At 36.8% G+C, this 25,605-nt stretch overlaps 1 protein-coding gene across 3 annotated transcripts; it reads right to left on the bottom strand.

Moving 5' to 3' along the window:
* Positions 1-7,096: 7,096 nt before the first annotated feature.
* apcdd1l (adenomatosis polyposis coli down-regulated 1-like) lies at positions 7,097-25,361 on the bottom strand. Of its 3 annotated transcripts, none has more exons than XM_084127661.1 (6): positions 25,090-25,361; positions 19,703-19,929; positions 19,531-19,618; positions 11,815-11,998; positions 10,377-10,905; positions 7,097-9,097 (listed from the first exon to the last, which is right to left on the bottom strand). In XM_084127661.1, the coding sequence occupies exons 3-6, from the start codon at positions 19,589-19,591 to the stop codon at positions 8,324-8,326; spliced, it is 1,548 nt and encodes a 515-aa protein (XP_083983787.1). In that variant the 5' UTR covers positions 19,592-19,618; positions 19,703-19,929; positions 25,090-25,361; the 3' UTR covers positions 7,097-8,323. The 3 variants fall into 3 exon arrangements, with proteins under 3 accessions (XP_083983787.1, XP_083983788.1, XP_083983786.1); XM_084127662.1 differs by lacking the exon at positions 25,090-25,361 and adding an exon at positions 21,938-22,057; XM_084127660.1 differs by lacking the exon at positions 25,090-25,361 and adding an exon at positions 21,938-22,057 and having other exon boundaries at positions 19,531-19,929.
* Between the last annotated feature and the right edge of the window lie 244 nt (positions 25,362-25,605).

Below are 25,605 nucleotides of genomic sequence, written 5' to 3'. Positions count from 1 at the left end.
TTACTTTCATAAAAGCTTACAGACATTTAGCATCAAACATAAGACAAACGGATACTGGGGAAAACATATAACAGATCTTACATTGTACAGAGTAAAACATTGAATTCTACAAATTATTTTTTTCAGTATAAGAGATCTTTTTATGCACTTCTTATTTCTAGTGATTGAATTCAATGAGTCATCGAATATTTTAAAATCTTTACGGAAAAAATTAAAGGAGGGTGTTATAGACATTACTTTAGCTTTATGTATATGAAACTTCCCAAGAAGAATTATTAACTTTAATGTGTTATCAAGTATATCTGAGCCAGTATTGCAGTCCAAGAATAATATCATAGCCTCATCTATTTAATTATTTTGTAGAATGTATCAAAAACCATCATAGATACCTGCTTCCAAAAGTCTTCAGAATATTTACAATTACAAAATATATGTATGAGAGTTTCAGATTCAAGATCACAAAAACAACATTGTGGTGAGAAATCCAGGCCAGTAGTCAGAGATGTCCTTTTGTAAAGAAACACTGTGCACTTGCGCATTCTTTTACAGAGCACTCGTGCCAAGTGCGCATGCCTTTACTAAAAACGTAAAACGCATGTGCATGCCGTCACCGTTTTTGTAGTTTACACAAATATGATAGAAAACTTGCGGTGGATATTTATTATAGGGTGGTTGTGTACACACACTGCCGACACACCTTTATGTTCAAACACTATGTAACAGTGAATTTTCATAATAAGACTATCCAACTTGGTTTCTATGAAGATAAATGGCATATATACTGCATCTCACAACCACTTTTTTTGTTTGGTTGATATTCTGCTGCTTACATTAAAGCCACACCGTGTAACTTTTCAACCTTCATAATATATTTCCAAGACCCTTGTGATGGTACATCGACTTACAATAGGTTGAATGACACGTCTGTCATAGCCTGACGGGGTCTGTATCGCTTTTACTGGCACTATGTAACTTCGGGGTTCGGGTAGTAACCAGAGCACAAAAAGAACTACAAAATTCGACTGCTTTACAGCATACGTCACTTCCCCCACCACTTCCTCAAATTCGGACGTGAGCGTTTATATACTGTCTATGGACGTGAGATGCCAACCAGCGTTTGTTTTCGGCTTTCATGCGTATGTTTTTGTCATGGGGGCTGTTGTGTTTAGACCTGACCACTTCATGCGTTTTCTCAGATCGGATAGCTATCCAATCGTGAAAAAAACAGGTGTAAATGCCCTCCGAAACGCATTCAAGACGCTCAAACCTCTTCAGGAGGAGGTCTGAGACGCATTCCAGACGAAACTGAACAAGTGTAAATGCATCTGGTTGTTTAAACCACATATGTAAATTGTACTCCTCCCAAAAATGCTAAAAAATAAATAATAAAAAAACCGTGTGAGAGCGTGTTATAGGCTATATGTTATTGCCAGATATGACGACGCTACTGGAACACGCATCACCGCAGATGAGAAGCTGAGCATCAGATCATCAAGCCAACGTGCAAACTATCGCAAATCAAAGTGAAAGTAAGTCGCAGACGCTTATCACACAATCATCATCATCATTAAAAGTAAAGAAACAAAATGATCTTACCAGGGCTGTTGCTGCTGCTCTCTCTTATTGCGGTCTTTGATTTTGACATTTTAGCTGATGATCAATAAAATGCAGCTCATATCTGTTGCTTTCGGTGACGTGCACTCCATTAAATCTGCATATAGCACGAGAATTGAAGATCGGATTTAAATCCGTTTCGCAAAAACACATGGTGTAAATAGAATCGTTTTGATAAATCTGATAGCTATCCGATCTGAGAAAACGCACGAAGTGGCCAGTAAATAAATCTCTTATTTGTAAACTTGTTTGCATTCTATGTTGTATGTTGTTGCGCTTGCTTGTAGTATGTAAATTTTTTTTACATGCTGTTCATTCATCCATTGCTGATAATTAGACCAGTCCAATAATTTCCACATATGTCTAGCTAGCTTTCGATTATCAGAGCTGTTAACAGACAACAAAGGGGTGGAGGGGTATTTACGACAGTGCAAGTATTCCACAGCGACTCTAGGGGTTGCTGTTTGACAAAAACACAATTTCTCCACAGTGTCCCTTTAAAAACAAGAGGCATAGTTTGAAAACGTGAAACGTAACTAAAGACTAGGAATGAGGTCAATCTTAGAGACATTTGCCCTGGTTTTCATAAGGATTTATTTGAGCCAATACAGGACCTCACACTTACACTTTAAAAACAGAACTGTAGAAGAGACCGTATAGATATGTAATGTCTTTTAATATTTCCTTTTGTCAGTGGTTTAGCCAGATGGTCTTGCTGATGTTGAGATTTTATTAGACAGCTGCAGCTCATATATTCTGAACTGTACAGCCTTATAATGGATGTTTCTAATGGAGCTTGTGAGTGGAGGTCTGTACATTCGAGAATATAAAAGGGCATATATGGCCCTGACGTAACACTTTTAGCAATGTGAATTTCCCATTTTAGATGATGGAGTATTAATGAATTGTGTGTATTTGAGGCTGTTACTGTACTCTGGAAGACTTTTATAAAGCAACTTGCTTGTACCAGATCGGTTTCAAGAGGTAGTATCATTTTGTGGGATGAAATCGGTTTCACGATGGTTTGGAAGGACTACCATCAAATAATGACTCTTATAAATAGTGCAAATGCTTACCATGTGTTAAGAATACTTTTGTAATGAGATATAATAACACTTTTTTTAAGCATCTCTGCTACATCAAGCGATGTCAGTTGTCTGGCCGACTGAGGGGATTTTTTTGGCTGCTGTTAAGTATGGAATGTTGTCTTTGTACTTTTGTCATTTTTGCGTTGAAGGGCTGGATTTCATCATCTGTTTAAGAAGTTGGTTCAGATTGTTTCCTTACAAGGGAATTATTATGACAAACCCACAAAGATTCTGAGGTTTGGATGCATCAATTTGCTGAAGGAAAATTTTTATCTTTGGCATTGTGTTGTTGTACGTCTTTTTAATTATCGTTTGCCAGCCAGGAACGTGTTCTCCTGCATGGTTGCAAAATGCGAACTTACCGCCAAATTTGGACCACTTCACCCCAGTGGACTGTGCATGTCAAGTCCAGTTGATTTGATCCTTTGGTCCATGTCCAAATTGAGCACTATTGTTTTACTTTATTTACAATGATTCCAGTCTAAATATAAGCAATCCAGGTTCTCATGGATACATAAGCGCACTATTATGTTTGCAATGCGTGATACCAAAACACTTATTTAGCATTCAAAAATTAAACATTGTTTTATGGCTGATTGCTGGTTGTGCACCATGAGGCAATTTGTAGATGTGCATATTTTATTTTTTAATTTCCTGATTTTAAAGTGAACATCGAGTGTCAAACCAACACCAGAATGATCTATTGTATAAAAGTAAACAAAAATCTCCTTTATCTCAATATTGAAATGTATTACTATCAAACTGCATAGTCTAAAAAAATGCAAAATTATTAACATGATGTACACTACCATTGAAACGTTTGGGGTCGGTACGATTATTATGCTCACCAAGGCTGAATTTTTTAATCACAATACAGTAATATTCTGAAATATTATTACAATTTAAATTTACAATTTGAATATATTTTAAAATGTAGTTTATTCCTGTGATGCAAAGCTGAATTTTCAGCATCATTACTCCAGTCTTCAGTGTCACACGATCCTTCAGAAATAATTCTAATATGCTTATTTGCTGCTCAAGAAACATTTCTTATTATTATCAATGTTGAAAACAGTTTTAATATTTCTGTGGAAACTGTGATGCATTGTTCTTTTCAGGATTCTTTGGTAAATTGAAAATTCAAAAGAACAGTGTTTATTTGAAATAGGAATCTTTTGTAACATTCTAAATGCATTTTTGATACATTTAATGCATCCTTTTAGAATGAAAGTGTTAATTTCCTTTTTTTAAAAACCTTACTGACTTTGAAACATCTCTTGAATTGTAATCGCATTACTTTACTTGCTCTTCACCACACAGTGCACTTTCCATGTTCATCCGCTTTGCAAGTGAATTTAATGCAGTTTGGGTTATGTTTTTGTTCACCTTGTTTTGTTCGTGGTTTTTGAGGATGTCACGCTAGTTCGCTTCTACCAGTGGGAAATGCGCACGGCCTTTGATGTCAACAACAAAAGACTTTTTAAAAGTTCTTAAGCCGGTTTATTTTGTTATCCTGACCCACTACGGCAGCTCTAGTGTGTTGTTTTTGATCACAAGAGCCAATGATCAAAGTACGCCCATCCCATTAGCAATAATAATTGGAGCAGTGGAGCATGGAGCAAAGACATTGTAACTAGGACACAGTCACGCTGTTATGCTTCGTAACTTTCATTGAACAGTGTAAAATAGGCCTTGTGTTAAATCTTTTTATAGATACTTTTGACAAGCAAGAAGCGTGATTACAAGCCGAAGGCCTTTTTGCAATATGATCTTCTGACAGTTAGCTTTTATTAATTTAACTGTAACCACAGAAAGAATTGTCACTTATTTTTTATCCGTTTTGCTGGACTTCTAGAGTTAGCTTGGACTCATCTGTTGTTGTTGGCAAGCTCTAACAGACGCAACTGCTTTTGAGTGTCAGTATGGAAATGTGCCTTGTTCTCCCTCTCTCTATTTATTATTTCCAAGTTCCCAACCTTTGGAACTCTTGTTATAACCAGAAAGCATTACCTCATGGCACCCAGAGCCACCGTCACCGACAAGATTTAATTTGAACAATCTGCTGCCTTTTGGATGTGACTCACTGACTCGCCTTGCCCTCCACGTTCTCTTCCGTTACGTCCCTCGGCCAGCAACCATTATTTCATAACTTTTAACAGAAAAACCACAAACTCAATCATTTTATGATTCCAAAAGAGTTGTTTAACAGGAATATGCCTGCAGATGGTTTTAACGACATAGCTTGAAATAAGTAAAAAGAAATGAAGTAGCAAGCGGAAGTCGCTGGAGTATTTTGGGTAATGGTTGCATGAAATGCAGTTGGGTATGACATTGCTCATTAGGGGGATAGTTCTCCCAAAAATGAAGATTGTTATTAATTACTCACCCTCATGTCGTTCCAAACCCCCTAAGACTTTCGTTCATCTTCGGAACACAAATGAAGATCTTTTTGATGAAATCTGAGAGCTTTCTGTATACACAACTACCATTTTGACGTTCATTAAAGAGATTGTAAAACTAATCCAAATTTTCTGAAGAGACTTGATCGCTTTATATGATGAACAGATTGAATTTAGGCTTTTATTCACATATAAAAATTCATCAACTCACACATCAGTTGTGGTAAATGGAAGCTCAAGCATGTTCGTGTGACGTGCGAGAACCAATGAGGTTCATTCTCGTGTTACGCAGCACGTTTGAGCTTCAGCAAGAACCAATGAGGTTCATTCTCGTGTTACGCAGCACGTTTGAGCTTCAGCAAGAACCAATGAGGTTCATTCTCATTTGTTACGCTGGTTCAGTTAGCTTCTGTTTATGTACGCTGATCAATGTTTACAGTGTGTGAATAAAAGCCTAAATTCAATCTGTTCATCATATATTGTAAAGCGATCAAGTCTATTCAGAAAATTTGGACTAAACTGCTCAATTCATGTGGATTAGTTTTACAATCCCTTTATGAACTATTTGAAGTGCCAAAGTGTCAGTTGTGTTGCTGTCAATGGAGGGACAGAAATGTCTTACAGGTTTGGAACAACATGAGGGTGAGTAATTAATGAAAGAATTTTAATTTTTGGGTGAACTATCCCTTTAAGGCTTTGCGAAGATGGACGTCGCAAAATTAAGGATTATCCCAAATCCTTCATGTCTGCTAGGTTTGAACTCTGGGTTTGGCTGTTATCTGGCAAGTGCACATGTTGAGATCATCTTTGATTACTAAGATTGTCACTGTTGCATACAAGCAGATTTTTATTTTTTCACGGGGGGCAACCGTGACTGCAAAACATTTTTAGTGCCTTAATTTGGTTCTGTATTCTGCATTCTCCATCGGGATTTTGAAATCTTTTTTAATAGAGTTACAGGCTATAAACCAAACAACCGATTTTATAAGAATTGCAACATTTTAATGTGACCCAAAAAAAAAAAAAAAAAAAAAAAAAAATGTGTAACCCATTAAGAAATATGGTTTAAAAAGCACTAAAAACACTGTACAATATATATAAATTATAAAGTGTTTGAAAATATTTGGATACATAGTGAAAGATAAGTAGTTTGAGACTGTAGAAAGACCTTGGGTGAAAGTCGGAGTTCTTTTGCTGTAATTTCTTGGTATTTGCTGTTTCCATGCAGTGACTTCTCTGACTGGTGGTCTGTTCAGGATCATGGGTAGTGTAGTTCTTCACAAATCATTGTAAATAATGTGGCTTTTACAGAAGCATATCATATCATCAAGTCAGCACATGCTCTTGAAAGGTTCTCATTATTGCTAAAAATCAGTTTCTAAATGAAGAACAGATGATTTTTCTGTGTACAATATTTGAACATGAGCTGAGTGTCTAGAATCTTTGATTATTTAGTAATTGACTGAGTATGGTCACTGTGATTTTTCCCAAGTAAGACATGTTCCTAGATCGACATACTTTGTTGATCCTGGAACAAAATTCCAGTCCGAACATTTAGCCCTAAACTTAACCCTACCCATAATTATCCATAAAATCTGAGGGAAATTATAGTTGAATAAAACTGATGTTGAAGCATCTAACCCGGGTTGTATATCAGCCTAAACTTGACATAAACAGTAAACTTGTCCCTTAAATCTGATTGGTTGATTGGAATGTTGTTCCAGGATCAACAAAGATTTTGAAATCACGTGAAATCACATTCACCATGTTGTATATATTAACTGATTCATTAATACTTATGCACTTACCTCAGGATTCTATTATAAAATGTTATAATGGTAACTGGTTGCCAATAAAAAGCATTGTAACTACAGCTTTTTTTTTTTATACTGTAAAACCATATAAACCAATAAATAAACAGGATCTCTTTTTTTAAGATATAATATTTATTTATTGCTTTATATGGTTATATGGTATTTTGGAAACAATGGCTACTATGGTGCATTTTTGTAAGGGTTGTGTCAAAGCTATAACAATCAATATCATGCATGCACTTTAATGTTTGACAGTTTCAGTTCAGATTTTTTGAAGATTGCCTCCAGAACAAGGAATCACTCCACTCTGTAAAAACAGAAAAATCGCACGCTCTGCTAAACTAAGACTGAATGAGTTGAACACTTCCTGTTCTTCCAAATAAACAGAGGGAGAGATTTGTACGCAGAGTTCTAAGAACTTACGCTTCAGATATTGGCGAGCATGAGCATAATGTGGAAGCCATATGACAGGTCTGTTCAAATGCATTGCACATGTATTCAACATTGGATGTGAATTGAACCATTGTGCAAGAGCTCACTAAACGTGCATACAGTCACACATTATACGTTTGTAATATGTGTGTAAACATAAATAACAGAAAATCAATGTTCAAAATAAAACAAAATTGTGTTTCTTATCAAAATTACTTTAATGGTGGCAATAAATATGTTCACCCTCACCATTATTGGAAGATTAACTCTAAATAAAATGTATAAGATGGCAAAAATGAGCTACGTCGCCTTGTCAACACAAGGCCCTAATGTTGAAATAATACAGGGTAGTTAATGCCAAATTTAGTCCAAATATGCACTTCAATTCAAACATATTACCAGATTTTGGGAAATCTTCTTTCTTCATTCCCAGACAAACGAGAATCTGGATATCCATCTATATCTCCCATGTCTTAAAGCTGAAGTGTGTCATTTCTGCACCAAACAGAATAATGATTGTGTTGAAACAGGTTCCCCAAACACCCCCACCTCCTATTGATCGGTCACACAGATAATCGCACCATTGGTTGTACACTGGTAAGTATTTAAAGTACTTCGCCTTTAACTGTTCATCTTTGTTAACTTGCTGGAATGTTGGTAAATGCATTTTCTACAGAATAATCATTCTTTGAATAGATATTCGTTTATCTGTAGTTCTTATCAAAATATGAAACAACACCCCAAATAACAGATATTAAAATTAATGTTGATGTACTATATGATTAAAAGGTTTCTATGTACATTTTTGCTTTATGAAAATCTCTTTAGATAAAAAAAGTCATATTTCAGAGCATTTACAGCTAGCATTTTGCTATAGCACCGAACTGACCGATCCTCCTTCAGTCTATTAGATTGTGCTATGCCCATTATAAATGGGTTAGAATTTGAACAGTCAACATGAATGGCACGTCGCATTTTAGAAAAGATGAATATTCCAGCACCATGCATTTAGAACGGTCAGCAGAATCAATGAAGAGTGCAGTGCATTAGCAGAGCTTGTGGTCTTGAGTCCCGTTGAATGATCACTGTAGGAACTGTAGCGTGGCTCCACCCTGACCCTTGTGCTGCATTGCACCATTGGTGTCTGAAAGGATGTTGGCCTTTTTGCAGGTCGATCCGGACTGGATCCATCCGTGGGCCTCTCCCCATTGAACAACAGGGGGCGGCCTTTATGATCCACCCCCATCTTAAACAGCTCATACTCTTTGTGCGGAAGTCGTATCCCCAATGCTTCGCAACCGTCCGTCCAGGTTATGTCCTGTTCGACACCCACCTCCCACCTGCCCACCTGTCCACATCTTCCATTTTGTGTTGAATTCAATTCCCGCAACAACGCACGGTCAAACACAATCGCTTTTGCCCTTGTCACCTTGAAGACGAGCTCAGTGGCCCCACGCACTTTAACGGACTGTCCTACTTTAGCATAATGACCTGATGCCAACAATGTAAACATGGGCTGGCGGCACATTGGGTCAGAGTAATGTTGGTAGGTCCCCTCCCAAGTGCGTTGCTCCTCGTTGAAAACAAAAAGGCGGGTAAGGAAGAGGACGGATGGACGGGACTCGCAGCGTTGGCTCACCCAATTTCCGTTTAGATCCAGAGGGATGGATGGGGATGGGGGAAGAATGGGTGGATGCTGTTCAGAGGCTCGGTATACCAGGGCGCACACTGGGCAGGGGTGGATGTGGTGCTGAGAGAGAAAACAAGGATTTTTATTAATTTTATAATATTTATATTATTACAGGATTCAAAAGTTTGGTGTCAGTGAGATATTTTTTTAAGGAATTAATACATTTATTGAGCAAGAATGCATTAAATTGATCAAAAGTGAAAAACATTCATAATGTTGTGAAAGATTTCTATTTCAAATAAATGTTGCTCTTCTGAACTTTATATTCATCAAGGAGAAAATGTAGCGTGGTTTCCTCAAAAATCTTAAGCAGCACAATCGTTTTCAACATTGATAATAAAAAGTTTCTTGATCAGCAAATTAGCATACAAGTATGATTTCTGAAGGATCATGTGACACTGAAGACTGGTGTAATGATGCTGGACATTCTACAATCAGAAAACTTACATTTTAAAATAATTTAAAATAGAAAACAGTTTAAATTGTAATAATATTGTACAGTATTACTGTTTTTGCTATATTTTGGTCAAGTATATGCAGCCTTAGTGAGACTTCTTTCAAAGATATCAAAAAAAATTACCAACCCCTAAACATTTGTACCAGGTATAAACTATATATGTAAGCATTTGCATCTGCATTCTTGATTGTTTCTAACCTTATTTTTGCTTGCTTTACATTGACTGTAGTGCTAAGCGAATACGCAGTCCTGTTATATTTAACATGCACTCTTACCTTAGTCTGGTGGCACAACATGATATTCTATAAGTTTGAATATGAACATCGTTTGAAACATTTTAGCAGACCTAAGCAGTTTGAGCAAAAATACTCTAGCCTTAAAGTGATAGTTTACCCAAAAATTAGAAGACCTCTCGATTTACAAGGATTCATTTTACGCCACCTTTATAACCTTTTTGGTTCTTTTCAGTTTTGAATACCTGGATTTTCAATGGAGGGACAGAAACCTCTCAGGTTTCATTAAAAATTAGGGGTGAAAAAGTGCATGTAGTATCCCGAACCGTCAAGGTACGGACGTCACGGTTCGGTGCATATAGTCAGACGACGAATACAGTCAGTCACAGGCAATCCACACTCCAATCCAGAAGGGGGCGCGCGCAGTAATGCAACACAACGCTGTTTGCTAACCGCCACAACAGGAAAAAGAGCAGAAGAAGACATGACCCCAAAACCGAGGTACGTACCAAACCGTGACTTCTGTGTACTGTTACACTCCTATTAAAAATATCTTGTTTTTCAAAGATTAACCAAAGTCTTATGGGTTTGGAACATCATGAGGGTGAGTAAATGTTGACAGGATTTTCAGTTTCTCTTTAAATCTCACCATAGCATTCTGTAGAGGCTCCTGGTAACCAGTCGGTCTATGGTGCACCCTTTCGTTCCAGTCTGTGTGCACGTCCCCTAGGAACAGCTCCTGAGCCGGCCGGCTGTGAGGATGGTGATGGGTCTCCACCCGCAGCAACTCCAGTTCCATCATGGAGAACCCAAGAGCACCCAGGCAGTCTTTCTCTGCTTTGGCATTGAAGAGTTCATAGAAGCGATGAGGCAGCAGGTGTCCTCTAGCTTTGAGCCCAAGGCAGGACGAGGGCAGGCGGGTCGCGAGATGATGGATGGCTTTCTGGCTGTGAATGACCATCCCTACTTTATGGAGATGGTGCTCTGCTTCTGTGGCTCCACGGGTGATCCATGAGGCCTGGCGTAGCCGCAGTTTACCCCTGATCACAAGAGAGTAGGTTGGGATGTGGCAATCACTGTCAGAGTAATAGTGCTGGAGGGCTCTGAAGAGACGTGTGGGGCTTTGGTAAAATGAGTAGGATCGAGTGAGGAATTCTGGACCGGGTCGCACTTCACATCTGAGAAGAAAATAACAAATATAGTCAGGAAGTTAGTCAATATGGCAATTGCAAACCATTTTACTCCCATAATCTGATGCATTTCCAAGTGAAACCGGATATTTAATGAGACAAAATGTTGGATGGGACTTGATTTTTTGAATTTATTGTAGAATTTAAAACTCTATTATTGCAACATTCAATATCATCTGATAGTTTCACATTTATACATATATTATCCCCTTAAAGTGCTACACTGCCATTCAAAAGTCAGAGTTAGTAAGATTTTGTTTTGTAATTAATACTTTTATTCATCAAAAGTGACAGTAAAGACTTTCACATTGTTACAAAAATGTCTACTTCAAATAAGTGCTGTTTATTTAACCTTTCTATTCATCAAAGAATTAAAGAAATGTATCACAAATTGCACAAAAATAAGCAGTGCAACAACATTGATAATAATAAAGTTTTTGAGCAGAAAGTCATCATATTAGAATGATTTCTGAAGGATCATGTGACACTGAAGACTGGAGTTATGATGCTGAAAATTCAGCTTTCCATCACAGGAATAAATTGCATTTTAAAATATATAAAAATAGAAAACATTTATTTTTAAAATCTAATAATATTTCAAAATAATACTGTTTTTACTCTATTTTTTTATTAAATAATAAGACTTTTTAAATTTTACCAACCCCAAACTTTTTTACGGTAGTGTACAATTTGTTAAATATTTCAAGGTAGCCATTGTTTTTAAAGATTTACTGAACAAGTTGCTTGACTTTACTCAACTTCTCAGCAGTGATAATATGCAAGCACTGATGAATCATTCACAATAAGGCCAGGATTCTGTATTAAGAACATAATTAGGGTAAAATTTGAATTCATGTTGACTTTAAAAGTAGAAAAGTCTTTCTAGGGGCCTCTCACCTGCTTGACACCCAGTGGCCCTCCAGTTTGGGTGGTATGGTGGCTGTGACTCTCGCTTCATTCTGTAGATGGCGTAGCTGAACCTGGCACTGTGGCTCCCAAAACAGTCTCGTGCTGAGGTTGGCATGGGGTACGAGGGGGGCGGTGGGCACTTCCCACAACTTACTTCCCATCACACACAAAACTGAGGAGACACAGAAAATATCATATTGCATTGTTATATCTGCCTGCATGCAAGCTTCGTTTATATCAAAGAGTCGGGTTTTGACAACCTGCTAACTCTTTGTTTTCTTATCATTATTGAAGTTGTGAATTAGCCGTCATGCAAAAAGCAAAGCATATATAAATTCTTAACCCTAAAAGGTTTCTATATTTGTTTTTTTTAATAAAAAGATACTGTTTTAAAATGTTTGCTGGGTCATAAGTTTTAAGTTAGTCTTAATTAACAGATTATGTGGATTGTTGTTGCATGTAAGAGCTGCCAATGTATTAAATCCAAAGGGCTTCACTGAAATCGTTCCAGAAGGTCTAAGTTTGCAATAATGTGCTGATCTCTTTTCTTGACTCTGTAGCCACATTTCCGAATAAATTAAGCCTGTAAAAAACCTCAGACACTTCAAAAAGCTTTGGTACCTCCAGCAATAAAAAAAAAAAAAAAAACTCCAAGAGGAGCATTTTCACTTCATGGTCTTTTACGATCTATAAACAGGATTCTGCTTAACTGGAAGTGGTTGAAGGATTTTGCATTTCTGTAATTTTCCGTGTAATGAAACGTGATGAAGTCTATTAGAGCCATATATAGATCCCAATCCTGCTCTGACCAGGATTTGTGGTGAAGGGCAGGAGGCCAGAGGTTTGGCTTGTCACTTCAATCAGACACCATCTTCAAGGGAACGGGAAGGGATATGTGACGCTGGCCAATGCAAACAACAATTTTTGACAATTTTTTTAAACAGACAGAAAGGCAAACATGGTTCGAGCTCATGAGGAGTGAGATTGGTCAACATGGCACTGGGCATCTTTGTTTGATCTGTAAATCTCCTTGCCGTAGGCCTCGCCGCAGAGCTGTCCTTGAGTAAGAACACTGTAGATAAATGGTGTAGTAAACCTGATTAGCAGAGGCAGAGCTTTGGGAAGTTGCTTGCTGAGAAGTGCTTCCCTGTACGCAGACTCAAAAATGTGCGCTGTTGTATCAAACTTCATCCAAAGAGGAAAGGCTGAGAGGAGAGAAACAGTTTATTTGGGACATCATTTACTCCTCTGCCAAATGTCCAATAATTATTACAGGTCCAAGTCACATTTAACCCCAAAATCAACAGAAAATGAATCCTGTTTTTAGAACAATTAAGATTATTGCATTGTGACATTTTTTTCTATGAAAATTAAGCACATTTTCCCCAAAAACTAGGGGGGAATACTGTGATGAATTAGGGATGAGAGGTTTTACACATGAATTGTCTGTAATTCTAAAAATCTTAGCAAAAAAGTACCATGTATAAGACTTTAAAAACTTTCAAATTTTAATTAATTATTATAATTGTAATAAACACTACAGTTCAAACATTTGAGATGGTAATATTTATATGCTCACCAAGGATGCATTTATTTGATTAGAAATAATCAAATTGGAGTTAATTGCTGCAATTTAAAATAACTCAAATGTAATTTATTCCTTTGATGTCAAAGCTGAATTTTCAGCATCGGTCTTCAGTGTCACATGATCCTTCAGAAAAGGTGATATGCTGATTTGCTGCTTAAGAAACATTTATTATTATTATCAATGTTGAAATCAGTTGTGCTTTTTTGGGGGGTTTGAGGTAAAATATGAAATTTGAGATTTGTATACTAGTTTATTAATCCATCAGATGGAGCTTCTAATCAAATAGGCTAAAGTCTGCTCTCTGAAAAGCACAAAACAGAAAAGCTTTTATTCCCATTTGTTAACTGTGGTCCTAAAATTTCTCTGATTGCATAATTACAGAGCATTTATTGAGAATGTCAGGCTGTTTGCTCCCTAAAGGAGGGAATTATTTCCTTATGCTGTTTGGGAGGGATCCAGGCTCTGCTGTTTTGAGGGGGTTTTTCCGATGTGAAAGAAGACTTGTTAACTCATGATCACAATAACGTGATATAATGTTAGAGTTAACGTGCTCTCAGTCGCCTTTAGATGGTTCAACAGCCTATAATCAAGTTGAGGTTCTGTCTGTATTAAGATCACTTGGACATCACAAACAGACAGTTTAAATCGCTTCTGGGCTTTTCACACTTGAAATTGTTTATCCAGGGTCATTTCCAAAGCTATTTTATAACATATTTAAAATTGTAATTCTTTACTATTGGACGGGTATAGTCATATTTTAAGTTTCTATTATAATAGGCTAAAAATGAATCTCCAACACGCGTTCACAATAGGACGCATGCGTGTTCATGAGAGCACCATGACACATGAAAGAATGCAAGAATTGCATTCACGTTGTTGCATGAATGTGCTTTGGAGATAAATGGTTTGTAAATAAAGAGAGAAATATGTGGGGGTTTTTTGTGCAAACAAAGCACTCTCATTGTTCATAAAAATGGGGTTAAACCACTTGAGTCACATGGATTACTTTAATGATGTCTTTATCTTTCTGGGGCTTAAAAGTGGTAGTTGCGTAGGCTGTCAATGGAAGGACAGAAAGCTCTCAGATTTAAATATGTTCATTTGTGTTCCAAAGATGAACTAATGTCTTATGGGTTTGAAACGACATGAGGCGAGTAAGTAATGACAGAATTTTCATTTTTGTCTGAACAACTAACCCTTTAACTGCTACTCTCTGAGATCATGTTCAAAGCTCATGAATATTAATGAGGCAGTTTAGTTTATGATTGTCTGCGCAATACTGTTTTTATCAAAATGGGAGCGCGCTCTCAGTGTGAGGAGAAGATCCTATCTTTTAACTTCTTAATCTTAATCTCTTAATCTCACACACACACTCTCTCTCAGTCTCTTATCTCTCTTATCTTTCTATCTCCAAGTGAATGGCACAGAAGCCTGTCCCAAACAAAGCGGCAGTTCATCATATTGCCCAGCAGAGGGGGCTGTGGTAGAATGTGTGTGGTCTCTTTGCTCGCAGGCAATTCCCTTTAGTGTGAGCCAAAGTAAACTACCTGTCCTAATATTCCAACCATTCAACACCCCCGGACATACACACACTGGAGACATTGATTTATAGAAGAAGCGAGGCTAGCAAAAGTACCTCCGACTGGTTTCATGTATTTGTTTTTATTTGTCATTTCAATTTGGGCAGCCTCTCTCTCACTCACCCGAATGCGTCATTACTGAAGAGTGGCCAAAAATAAAATAACCCTTCCTCTCTAGCACTATTCCTCCTGCCATTTGCCGTTGCCTATTTAAGATGCTGTGCATGAAACAGGGGAGGTGAGAGAGACAATTTCAGTTATTAGTTCAATAAAACATTTAAAACAAAAAAAAACACGTGATTCCAGAGGACAAAAAAAGTCTATAGCTATACTGTAGATTGACTATATAGGCATAGAGCTAAATGACAGATTTAAAACAGTACAGCACATCGAACACACATTAACGAGAAGATCTTCATTGTCATCATTCCATTCTTGTTTTGTCCTAGGCCTTTAATTTACATTTGTTAAAATCCAAAAAATTTAATTTATTTCCAGGTTTAAATGATCTTATACGTTTGTATCGTACTGTATACAATATGAATGTAACGATTCAGAACCATATATCAGAGTACCAGAGTATCACCATCTGATACCATCATCACTGTACTAGTATGCATGAAATGCCTTTGTGCCGCCCGCCGCCTCTTTCTCCCACCCACCCCTGCTTTGATAACTGCTCCCTGATGAAAAAACTCCCATTTACACCTCATTTACTTTGGATAGAGCTCAGATTCCTCTCTTCCCCTCTCTCTCACTCCCTCTGTCACACTATTTTTGTCTGATGATGTACAGTTACAGAAAGGTAAAGTTTCATATTGAAAGTAAAGTCTGCATGTGTGTGCATGCATATGTGTGCTAGGGGCAACAAAGGTGTGTGCACGCTTATGTTCATGTGCATATGTTTATGAAAAGGGTTGGAGAATATATGTTTGTCTATTGATGTGTGCATGTGAGTGTGAATAAGATTTGTGTACAGAGCAGTTCAGAGGTCATCTATAGTGGGTGCGTACATGTTTTCCCACTCAGAATCCTTCTCATCATTCAACTTCCTTGTAATTCTGCAGCATGTTGTCTTTTCATGAACATTAAACCTGCCTAATCCAGCAATTGTTTTTATTTAGATAAGGGATTATGAGAAAGTTTCTCCACCAAACTAAGTTACCCGAAGGTTAACTCAATATCACTGTGATAGTGACTAACTGACAGAACTCTTGAGTAACTTAAACTTAATTCTTTTAAATTTTGTTAAGTATTTGGATCTAGTTATTGCTAACCTAACCAAAAACAACTAGTTTTAGTTATTAGTTAGGGTGATTGAGCATTAAAGGCACATTATGGCACAAATGCAGTTAACCATACTAAATTCTGAACTTGATCTGCCATCATGGAGAATCCATGGAGAACACAACTTTCGCTGTTGTTAACTGAACACAAGTGGGATTATGTTACACTAACTTCAGTATGTCATGCCACATCCCATCCTAATTAAAAGGAAAAAAAAGAAAGAAACGTTTTCAGTGATATTCAATAATATATGCAAAGACTCACTTTGACATGTATTTGAAAATCTTTTTTTTAACTATCAATATATAAAGGTGATTTTATACACTACTGTTAAAATGTTTGGGGTCGGTATGATTTTTAAATGTTTTTGAAAGACGTCTCATGCACACAAAGGCTTCATGTATTTGTAATACAAGTAAAACAGTCATATAATGAAATATTATTACAATTTACAATAATTGTGTCCTATTTAAATATATTTTTAAAATGCAATTTATTCCTGTGATGTAAAAGCTGGATTTGACATCTTTTATTTTTTATCAATTTAAAGCATCGCTGCGGAATAAAAATATAAAAAAATATTTTTTCGAAATCTTAATGACCCCAAACATTTGAATGGTATTGAATATCATATACAAATGGGGTTATATTATGTAATATTTTTGCATTTTGTCGACCATATAATCCAACCCATTGCTGACCACATTCCACATCAGTTAACGTGACAGTCATTTAGTAACTGGTCTGATCTTTCACTCCTACAGCTGATTGATGGTTTTCTCTCTCTGACAAGTACTGGGCCTCCTTTTAAATGGCTGACAGGCTTTCTCTCATGTCTTCTGCTTATGAATATTACTCATGCATTTCAAAGCAGACATATTTAAAAAAAAGGTTGAATGGATGCAGAGCAGCTGGAAGATTTATGGTGTTGATTCCGTGTAACACTGGAAAACCTTCGTGCTTTATCAATATTGAGGCATACGTTTTTGTAAAATCACCTTGTGTTACATAATGTCCCCCTTTAAATCAAAGCAGACAGTGTCACAGCCAACTGCAATATACCGGATTGCATTTATTATCTGTTTTGGAAGAATTTTCAAGCATATGGGCATGATATTAATCATTTCCGCAGATCTAATTCAGCTGTTTGATGAAAAAAGGCCAAGTAAGTACAGGCACATAAATGAACACATGCTGAGCTCCGAGGTCATGGGTAACTGCCATGAGTTAGTGAGGGGCGGGTGTAATTGCGCCAGTCTTTCACTCTCTCTCTCTCTCTCTCTCTCTCTCTCTCTGTTGTTCTGTATAGGCGCCCTGATAGTGAGAACAGAAGCCTATTGCTTTCTTCATCACCCTAACCATCCCTGACTGAAAGGAACGAAAGCGTAGAAGAAAAACAGCTCCTAAATGGCATACGAACAGAAGGGGTCGTTAATGGCGTTGGCCTGTTACTCTAATCATTATTTTAATGGTGGCATTAGTTCCATCGCTGTGATCTGCTGTCACGGGAAACAATGGCCTCCTCTACACCCCTGCTAACTTTAAAAGAGTCTGGATCAAAAACAGGGGTCCGGGGCCCATGGCCCGTGGAGCAGACTGACAGGTGAAAAGAGCCGTGCCAAACTTTGCCATTTATATTAAGACCTCTTTAAACTCCACCTGACTGACTCATTTTCCCGGAGAACAAGCCAAATTTCTGTTACTTGTGCACTCTTAAAAATGAAAATTATAACCTTTGGAGAACCTTTTAAATTTCCTGAAACAACTTTTATTCAAAAACCATCACAGTGCTTTGAAGAAGCCAGAAACCAGAATGATCTGAAGAACCTATAAATGTAACATCAATAACTTTTTCCATCTCCAAAGAACCTTCTAGACCACAACGATGAATGGAAGGTGCCGCAAAGAACTTTTTTAAGAAATTCAACATTTTACAATTTAACCTTTTGCTGAAACTCTTATTCTGATTAAATAAATTTGTAATGAACACTTTTGCATGCAAAATAGAAGCATTTTCTAGACTTTTGTGCACATGCACAAATGATATCAACAGCAAAGAATGACCAATGCAGTATTAGTTCAGTAAGCATGAGTTGCATTTAAACACAGAAAGCTTTAAAGCAGAATTGGCAAGTTAAACCACTAGAGAGTTTTTGAAAAAGCTGAAAAACCTTCTTTTGTTTTTCTTCCATGCATATTAAGTTTGCCAATTCAAGTTTAGTTTCGTCATGGGTTTTATTAAGGTTAATTAACCCCCAAAACTTTAACCGAACCTTATCTTGAGCTCTTTGTCATCCTTTAGATCCTAATTACACTTGTGAAATCCAGAGGGGGGGGGGGGGGGGCACGCTGTAAAAAACTTTCTTGATACAGTAAGAAAATGCTCAGACTTGTTGGTCTCGATAATGAAGGTGTTTTGCTTGGCAGCTCTCATACTTTCACACATTAACAAGAAGTCATTCTTAAGCTTTAAGCTTATACTTAAGATTCTCATAATTTGCATTAACATTAATACCATAATAACATTCATTAATTTAGATGTGCCATATCATGTAATCATAGGTATATGTTTCTGATTTATAATGACTGTTTTGCCTGCTTGGATCTGTGATAAATGATAAATATAGGCTGTACTATGATAACAAAAAAAATGAAGTTTCTTCAGGTTCAGCAAAGAACACTTTTGTTACAGAATCCTTTTGGCTATTTAGTGTTCTTAAATTGCTCTGTGGTGTTTTTTTTAGATTAATTAGATTAATGCCATTGCGTTGTAGGCTGAGATAATCATATTTGGTTTCTTTACAACAGTCATTCATTCCTGGTCCTGAAGTCCTGCAGCGCTGCGCATTTTGGATGTCTCACTTATTTAACTGATTTATATCATCAGCTCATTAGTAGAGGCTCCAATACCTGAATTGGGTGTGTCAGATAAGGGAGACATTCAAAATGACCAGGATTGAGAACCACTGCTTTAAAGCAACAGATTGTTTTCTAAAGAACTAGAGAATAAAAAGCTCTTTGTATTACTTGAAAAAGTTTTTTAGTGGCATGACCAAAAACAATTTTGGTTCTATGGGAACCAAAAGAGATGGATGAAAATATTGAGTGCATACAATTCAAAAGTTAATATATCAGAAGTGTAATCATGCACTTTTTAGCATTTTGAATAGTGTCCTGAAATAGGTAAATCCATTTGCTTCAAATCAAAGGACAGAGAAAAAGAGAGTATAAGACAACAAATTAACTAACCTTGCATGAGAAATACCATCCAGATTGTCTTCAACAGGTGAATAATTCTCACCCCTGCCATGATCAGGTACTTATACTCTCCAAATCACTTAAAAATAAAGGACACAAATCTGGAAATGCTCCTCTCCTGTATAGTCACACGTCAATGAGAGCGTTTCAGATAAGATATTACCAGATATGCAGATTAATTTAATCCACTTTTGATACGTTTCATCTTCAAACATGAAGTTTTCCATTCATGGTAGGACTCCTTGACTGAGTTTGCAAGATCTCCTTTCTTGATAGTGCTTGAAAATACGTCGCCTGTTGATTCTGTGCTCTCTTTGGTGATGTTAAACCTGTGTGGTGCTTGTTAGAGTCTGTCTTTGGGTTACTCAGTTGAGAGAGCGGAGCGAGAATCTGAGAGGGAGAGAGAGAGAGAAAAGAGGAGGGAACTTGTAACCTCCCAGCATTAACCCTCTGGGGAGCAGGGTAAGGTGCAAAAGGGCACAGTCAAAGCCAGCAAGTTGAGAAACCTGCCCACAACATTAAATTAAACATAAATGTGTTAATCAAACCCACACACATGTTTATATATTTAATTTTGACAGATGCAATGGTTTCCTGCATAAACTCTGTCATTTTAAATCTTTTCTCACTTTACCTCATACACACATATAATATGTGTATAGTAGGTGTTAAAAAGCAATGGCACTGTGCCATCCAAGAAGAAAAGTTTTTTATATATGCCGTTTTATGTACAGTATGTTGCAATTCTATCTTGACTCTGCCAGCCACTATAGTTTTGAAATGCAATACAGTAGAGATAACACAGTGGAAGTATAATCCAACAAAATAAATCTGATATGACCCTAGATAAAATATCAGCTCTAAATAATATATCTACTATTATAAGATATTACATTTATCTAATGCATGTGAGGTTTATAAGTAATAAAATATGTGTATAAATCTTATGGTGTTTAACATGCTGATGAGAACCCCTTGAAACTGGCACTTTGGGTTTCAATGCGTCAGCCAATGCATGCTGAAGTGTTTATGACCTGCATGATTTGGATTCTGTGTTATGTTCCTGAGAAGTTCAAGAGTTCACTTATATGTTTGGATTTGGAAGTGCATGGGGTGGATTAGAGTGTTTTAGTGGACTAGGTTAGGTAATTTAAATCTGTAACCTACAAAACCTTGAAATACTTTCACATCTGAACTGCCGCAAGAACTAAGAATTAAATTCATATTCTGAATATGCATTTTTGTTAAGCCATCTGTGCAGCCTCATAACTGTTTGTGACTGTTGTGTCATTCAATCATTCATTTAGTAATGTGTTTGTTGCAGTTAAGAAGTGATGAGTGAGAACAGAGTTGGCCTGCGGACATAACCCTGAGGAGCGCCAGACCATGTTGCTGCGTTTCACCACTTGTGGTTTGCTGTGATGATAAAATTCAGTGTCTAATTGCCAGGCAAGCTGCACAAACTCAGTTCTTCACATTTCAAGTTTATTTGAGGAAATAATAGCTGAATTTCAGAATTAAAAGGTAACGGTCAGTACAGTTCATGTTTCATAAGGATCACCACTGGTTTTGCTAGTAATGAGAGATGACATGAATACACAGTTTATTGTTATTTCACTGCTTAGGTAATAAAATACATTAGGATACGCTCTTCTATCCCAATACTATGCCAAACCAAATTAAAACCCCTGAGAAGTGTCTCTGGTGCTTTCAAAACATTGTTCTTTTAGTTAAAACACACAGACCAGCCTAAAAATGCAACATTGACTCAACCAATAGCACGAATTTTGCAGCAGGACCATCTGTTTGTCCAACCAATGGGAGACGGACTGTTTGGGAAACCTGTTTAAAAACAATCATCATTTTAGGAATTTTGTTTGGTATCACTAATGGTGCCAAATTACACCTTTACCTTTAACCATTCATTAAAGAAGAAGAGAAGTGTTACATTATATTTCCAAGACGTGGTTACGTCGCCCCCCACAGGATCCGTTTGGTTTCCACACACATTTATGGACATAATCTCTCTCTCTTTCTCTCCTTTTTCTGCTGACTTTTTGGATTTTCCCTTCACATTGCTGTCTAGAATGGCGGCAGGTTCCAATCTAACACACCCATGCACCCAAAACCACAAACAGCTCTCTAATCAAAACCATTTTTTTGTCTCGCTGCCTTCTTTGTCACACACTCTACACACAGATTTGATGTCATTGAGGTGCAGAGCCTCTTTGGAAAACCACCACCCATTTCATTCTTCATCCCCCCTTTCTCTCTTTCCCCTGAGGCCTGCAATCAGTCATCTGTTTGATCATGTGGTGATGTGGCTTTAGTGTGTGTGCTGGCTTGGTGCGTAATTCTGTCTTAGTGCTTTGAGATATGAAAGAAAGTATATCCCCACCCTCGCTTCCTCAGTTTAAACCAGAGATGCCGCAGCGGTTCCAGACCAGTGAAGGCTAACACGTGGCGGTCGTCCAAGCAGCAGGAGGTCCAGCCTAGCCCAGGTGGGCGAGAAGGGGGTCTGGCGCGGAACAAAAGCAGAATCATGCCCCTGTGCATAAGATAAGATCCACTGTCTAATCATCACACATTCGCATCCCGGTTTGGTATCGGGCAGCTGGGTGACTGCAAATGCACACTCACACAAACACTTACTTTAAATGCAGATGCTCACTGATTGGGTTCCCAGGCATTTGTTACAGTGCAGAATCATCCCATTTATAAAGTTTCATTTTCCCCTTATTATAATAAAGAAAGAAATAGTCAGTTGTTTAAAATCATAAATGCTCTAATGAGATGAAGAGTCATATCAGTAGCCTGATAAAAAGCTGTTTTATTTTACACCGGGTTCACTTTTGCATGTGGAATAAGTTAATCATGGCTGACTATGTGCATCAGCTGCAATGGCAAATTACAAAGAAAAAATTTGCTTTATGCTGCATCCACAATGCAAAGTAGTCAGCACTACATAAACAAACAAAAAATATATATATATTGAGTGCGGGAAAAGAAATTTGTTCTGAAATTAAAAAGTGTGTTGTATTTTAGCATCTTGCACCTAAACAGCTGAGAATGCTTCTGCATGTAGAATCTGTTTTGTCGGTAAGAGTTTAAATGTTAAAAATGACAGATTAGAGTGGAAAACAAGGCATGATAGACATGTTTCACCTTTGTTTGAGGGCGCTATTATTAACCAATTAAAATGTCTAAAATAATAAACACTTAAAATATTAACTTTAACTCTGTTCCCGTGGTATTTTATTATAATTTATATACTATTATAGTATTCATTAATATTTTGGATTAGCTTTAATTGTTATATTTTCATATATATATTAGCATTTTGATTAGTTTTATATATATATATATATATATTTCTATATCCTTTTTTATTTCGGTTACAGTTTTAGTAATTTTAGCATTTCAGCATTTTTAAAATTTGTATATATATATATATATATATATTTAACAATTTTACTAGTTTTAGTTAACAATATTAAGACTGCTTTGTTCATCTTGAACTATTTATATACATTGATTTACAATTCTCTAGTGTAGAGAGGTAGAAGCTAAATTAACACTAAAGTACGACATCAAAAAAACTTCTTTTTTTTAAACAAATGCAATGTAATTGAGCCAAAGAGTGATTGGTGATTGCATCTGAAATGCCTTTCAGCACTTAATTCAGTCAGGCAGTTCGTATAGCTGCAGGCATCAATCTCAAATGTATATGTCCCTTATTTTCCTAAAAAAGAAACTGAAGTTGCCAACTCTACACAAGAACTCACCCTAAAACACGTCCAGGACATTTAGACTATATATAGTCTGCCTAATGACTCGTAAATATCCTTGCATTACACCCGTGGTTGACTATGTTCAAACAAGCTGTGACTGTGGTTGAAACGGTTAGCTTTAGCATGTTTGCTCTTTGGTTGTTAATTGAAATACTTGCGTCAGCAGTCTATTTACATTTAATAGTGTCTATTTCTACACAGAAAAGTTGCTCTGTGGGTGTAAGTGGACCTCCTGCTGTGGGTTCCCTCAGTGGTGGTCTAAGACAGAGGAGATTTTGCCTTTGCTCGTCTGATACGCCACTTTTAGTCTTTCTCTATCTGCACTGATGTTTATCTGCATGTCTTTTTTTCCATAATCAGAGCACAACAGATGCCCAAACAAGTCAGAGCAGAGCAACATGGGAAGCATCCCGGCAATGTTGCCCCTCTTTCATCCAGAATTCCACACAGACATAGCCTGGAATATTTCAATTCCCGTTCTGATGCCACATGGAAGATACATTAGCCATCTGACCTCTGACCCCTTGTGTGTTTCTTTGACTCTCTGTGTGTGTGTGAGGCACAAAAATAAACATTTGTATGCACAAACATGCGGAGCAACAGGCATTTAGACACGCACACAGTGGGTCATTAGTGCAGTGCTGCCAGCAGGGCTCCGGCTATTCTTCCAGAGGTTAGTCTGACAACAGCTGCAGCTTTCAAAGGAGCCAGAAACTGAAATAAATAACAAATAACGAAGCTGAGAGATTTCACAAATTCCCCACATTACTTTTGGCCTCTAACTCTGACCCAGATTAATCCACATCCAACCTAAAAAAACAAGTAAAGACTAGAGTGCTTGTATTGCTGCAGCGAGTTTTTGCCAGGTTAAGTTAAGTTAAGTTAAGTTAAGTTAAGTTAAGTTAAGTTAAGTTAAGTTAAGTTAAGTTAAGTGTTTGCTAAGTAGTTTCTTTGCTTAAATGTAGTTGTGTAGTCCTTAACATGTAAACGTAAAATTGATTCATTTAAGGATGCACCATATATATGTACCATATCAGTTATTGCCTGATATTTTCCGATGTATTCGAAATATTCTCAAGGAGCTATTGGATATTTAATTGTTAATTTCCTCTATTTGAATTTTAGATTGCCTTTGCCACCAACTAACAGCACACAGAGTTTATCTTTAAAAACAATGATAATTCTGTAGCACTGCAATTTTAGCAAATGCATATCTTAGATTCATTATATATGTATGCAATATATATATATATATATATATATATATTTGACAGATTTTTAATACTGGACATTAAAATATTGTAATGCCTAATTGCTTTTCATTTAAAACAATTGATTTTACTTTGTAGCGTTTTATTTTTTATTTGATAAATATTCATTTTATTTTATATTTTAACAAAATAGTATAGAAATTACTACCGATAATTTTTAATATTGGCTTTTTAATCAGTCAATGGCCATAACATGAAAAGAATTATTGTCGTATTGGTGTCAGACAGAACTTCAGTATTGTTGCATCCCCAATTGCAATGAATTCACTGACGGCTACATTTTTAATAAAGCACACAAAAAAGCCTAAAGGTTTTCATAACTTATGTTTTCACTATTGTTATAAGTTATTATAACAAGTTGCCATTAAGGAGATTATTTAGAAGCATTAGAGGTGATGGACATGAGTTCTGTAAGAACAAAGGATTTCTGTAATAACATGGGATTAGCAGAATGGAAAAATGAAAATGTTTTTCAAAGGTCTACTCACAACACATTTCTTCTCATGTTGGAGTTTCCTCAATTTGGCTCAAAGACATATTCCCCAAGTGAGAACACACGAAAAGTAAAACCCGAGATCCTTGACTTTATCATTAATCTCTGTAGATCTTGTGAGCAAATGCCTGGAAAATACAACCCCCTGTGGCATGTTTGCTAGCTCTGACTCTTCTTTGTTTCTTTCATTCTTTCACTCTCTCCATCTACCATTTGCTGTCTAGTGTTAGTGATAAGACTTGTTGGATGAGAAGATTAGCCTGTTCTGAAGTCAGCAACTCTCTCGTCTGCTAACGCTTCGTGACATGAGTGTGGCTTGATATGCTAAGCATCTCACTCTCAACACTTCATCGTGCACTGATCTGAGACCAGCTACCCCAACCAAACCTTGATTGTTGTGTTGAAGAAACCTCAAAACACGTCTCATATCAGCAAAGGAATGTATCTCCGGCATATCACCTCTCGCTGCATCCGCAAAGCTTGAGATATCAACTTGCTTTCTGCAGATAGA

This window comes from Abramis brama (genome assembly GCF_963993115.1).
Source record: "Abramis brama genome assembly, chromosome: 11".
NCBI lineage: Eukaryota > Metazoa > Chordata > Actinopteri > Cypriniformes > Leuciscidae > Abramis > Abramis brama.
The sequence above is the reverse complement of the archived record's forward strand: the minus strand, read 5'-3'. Positions and strand labels throughout refer to the sequence as shown.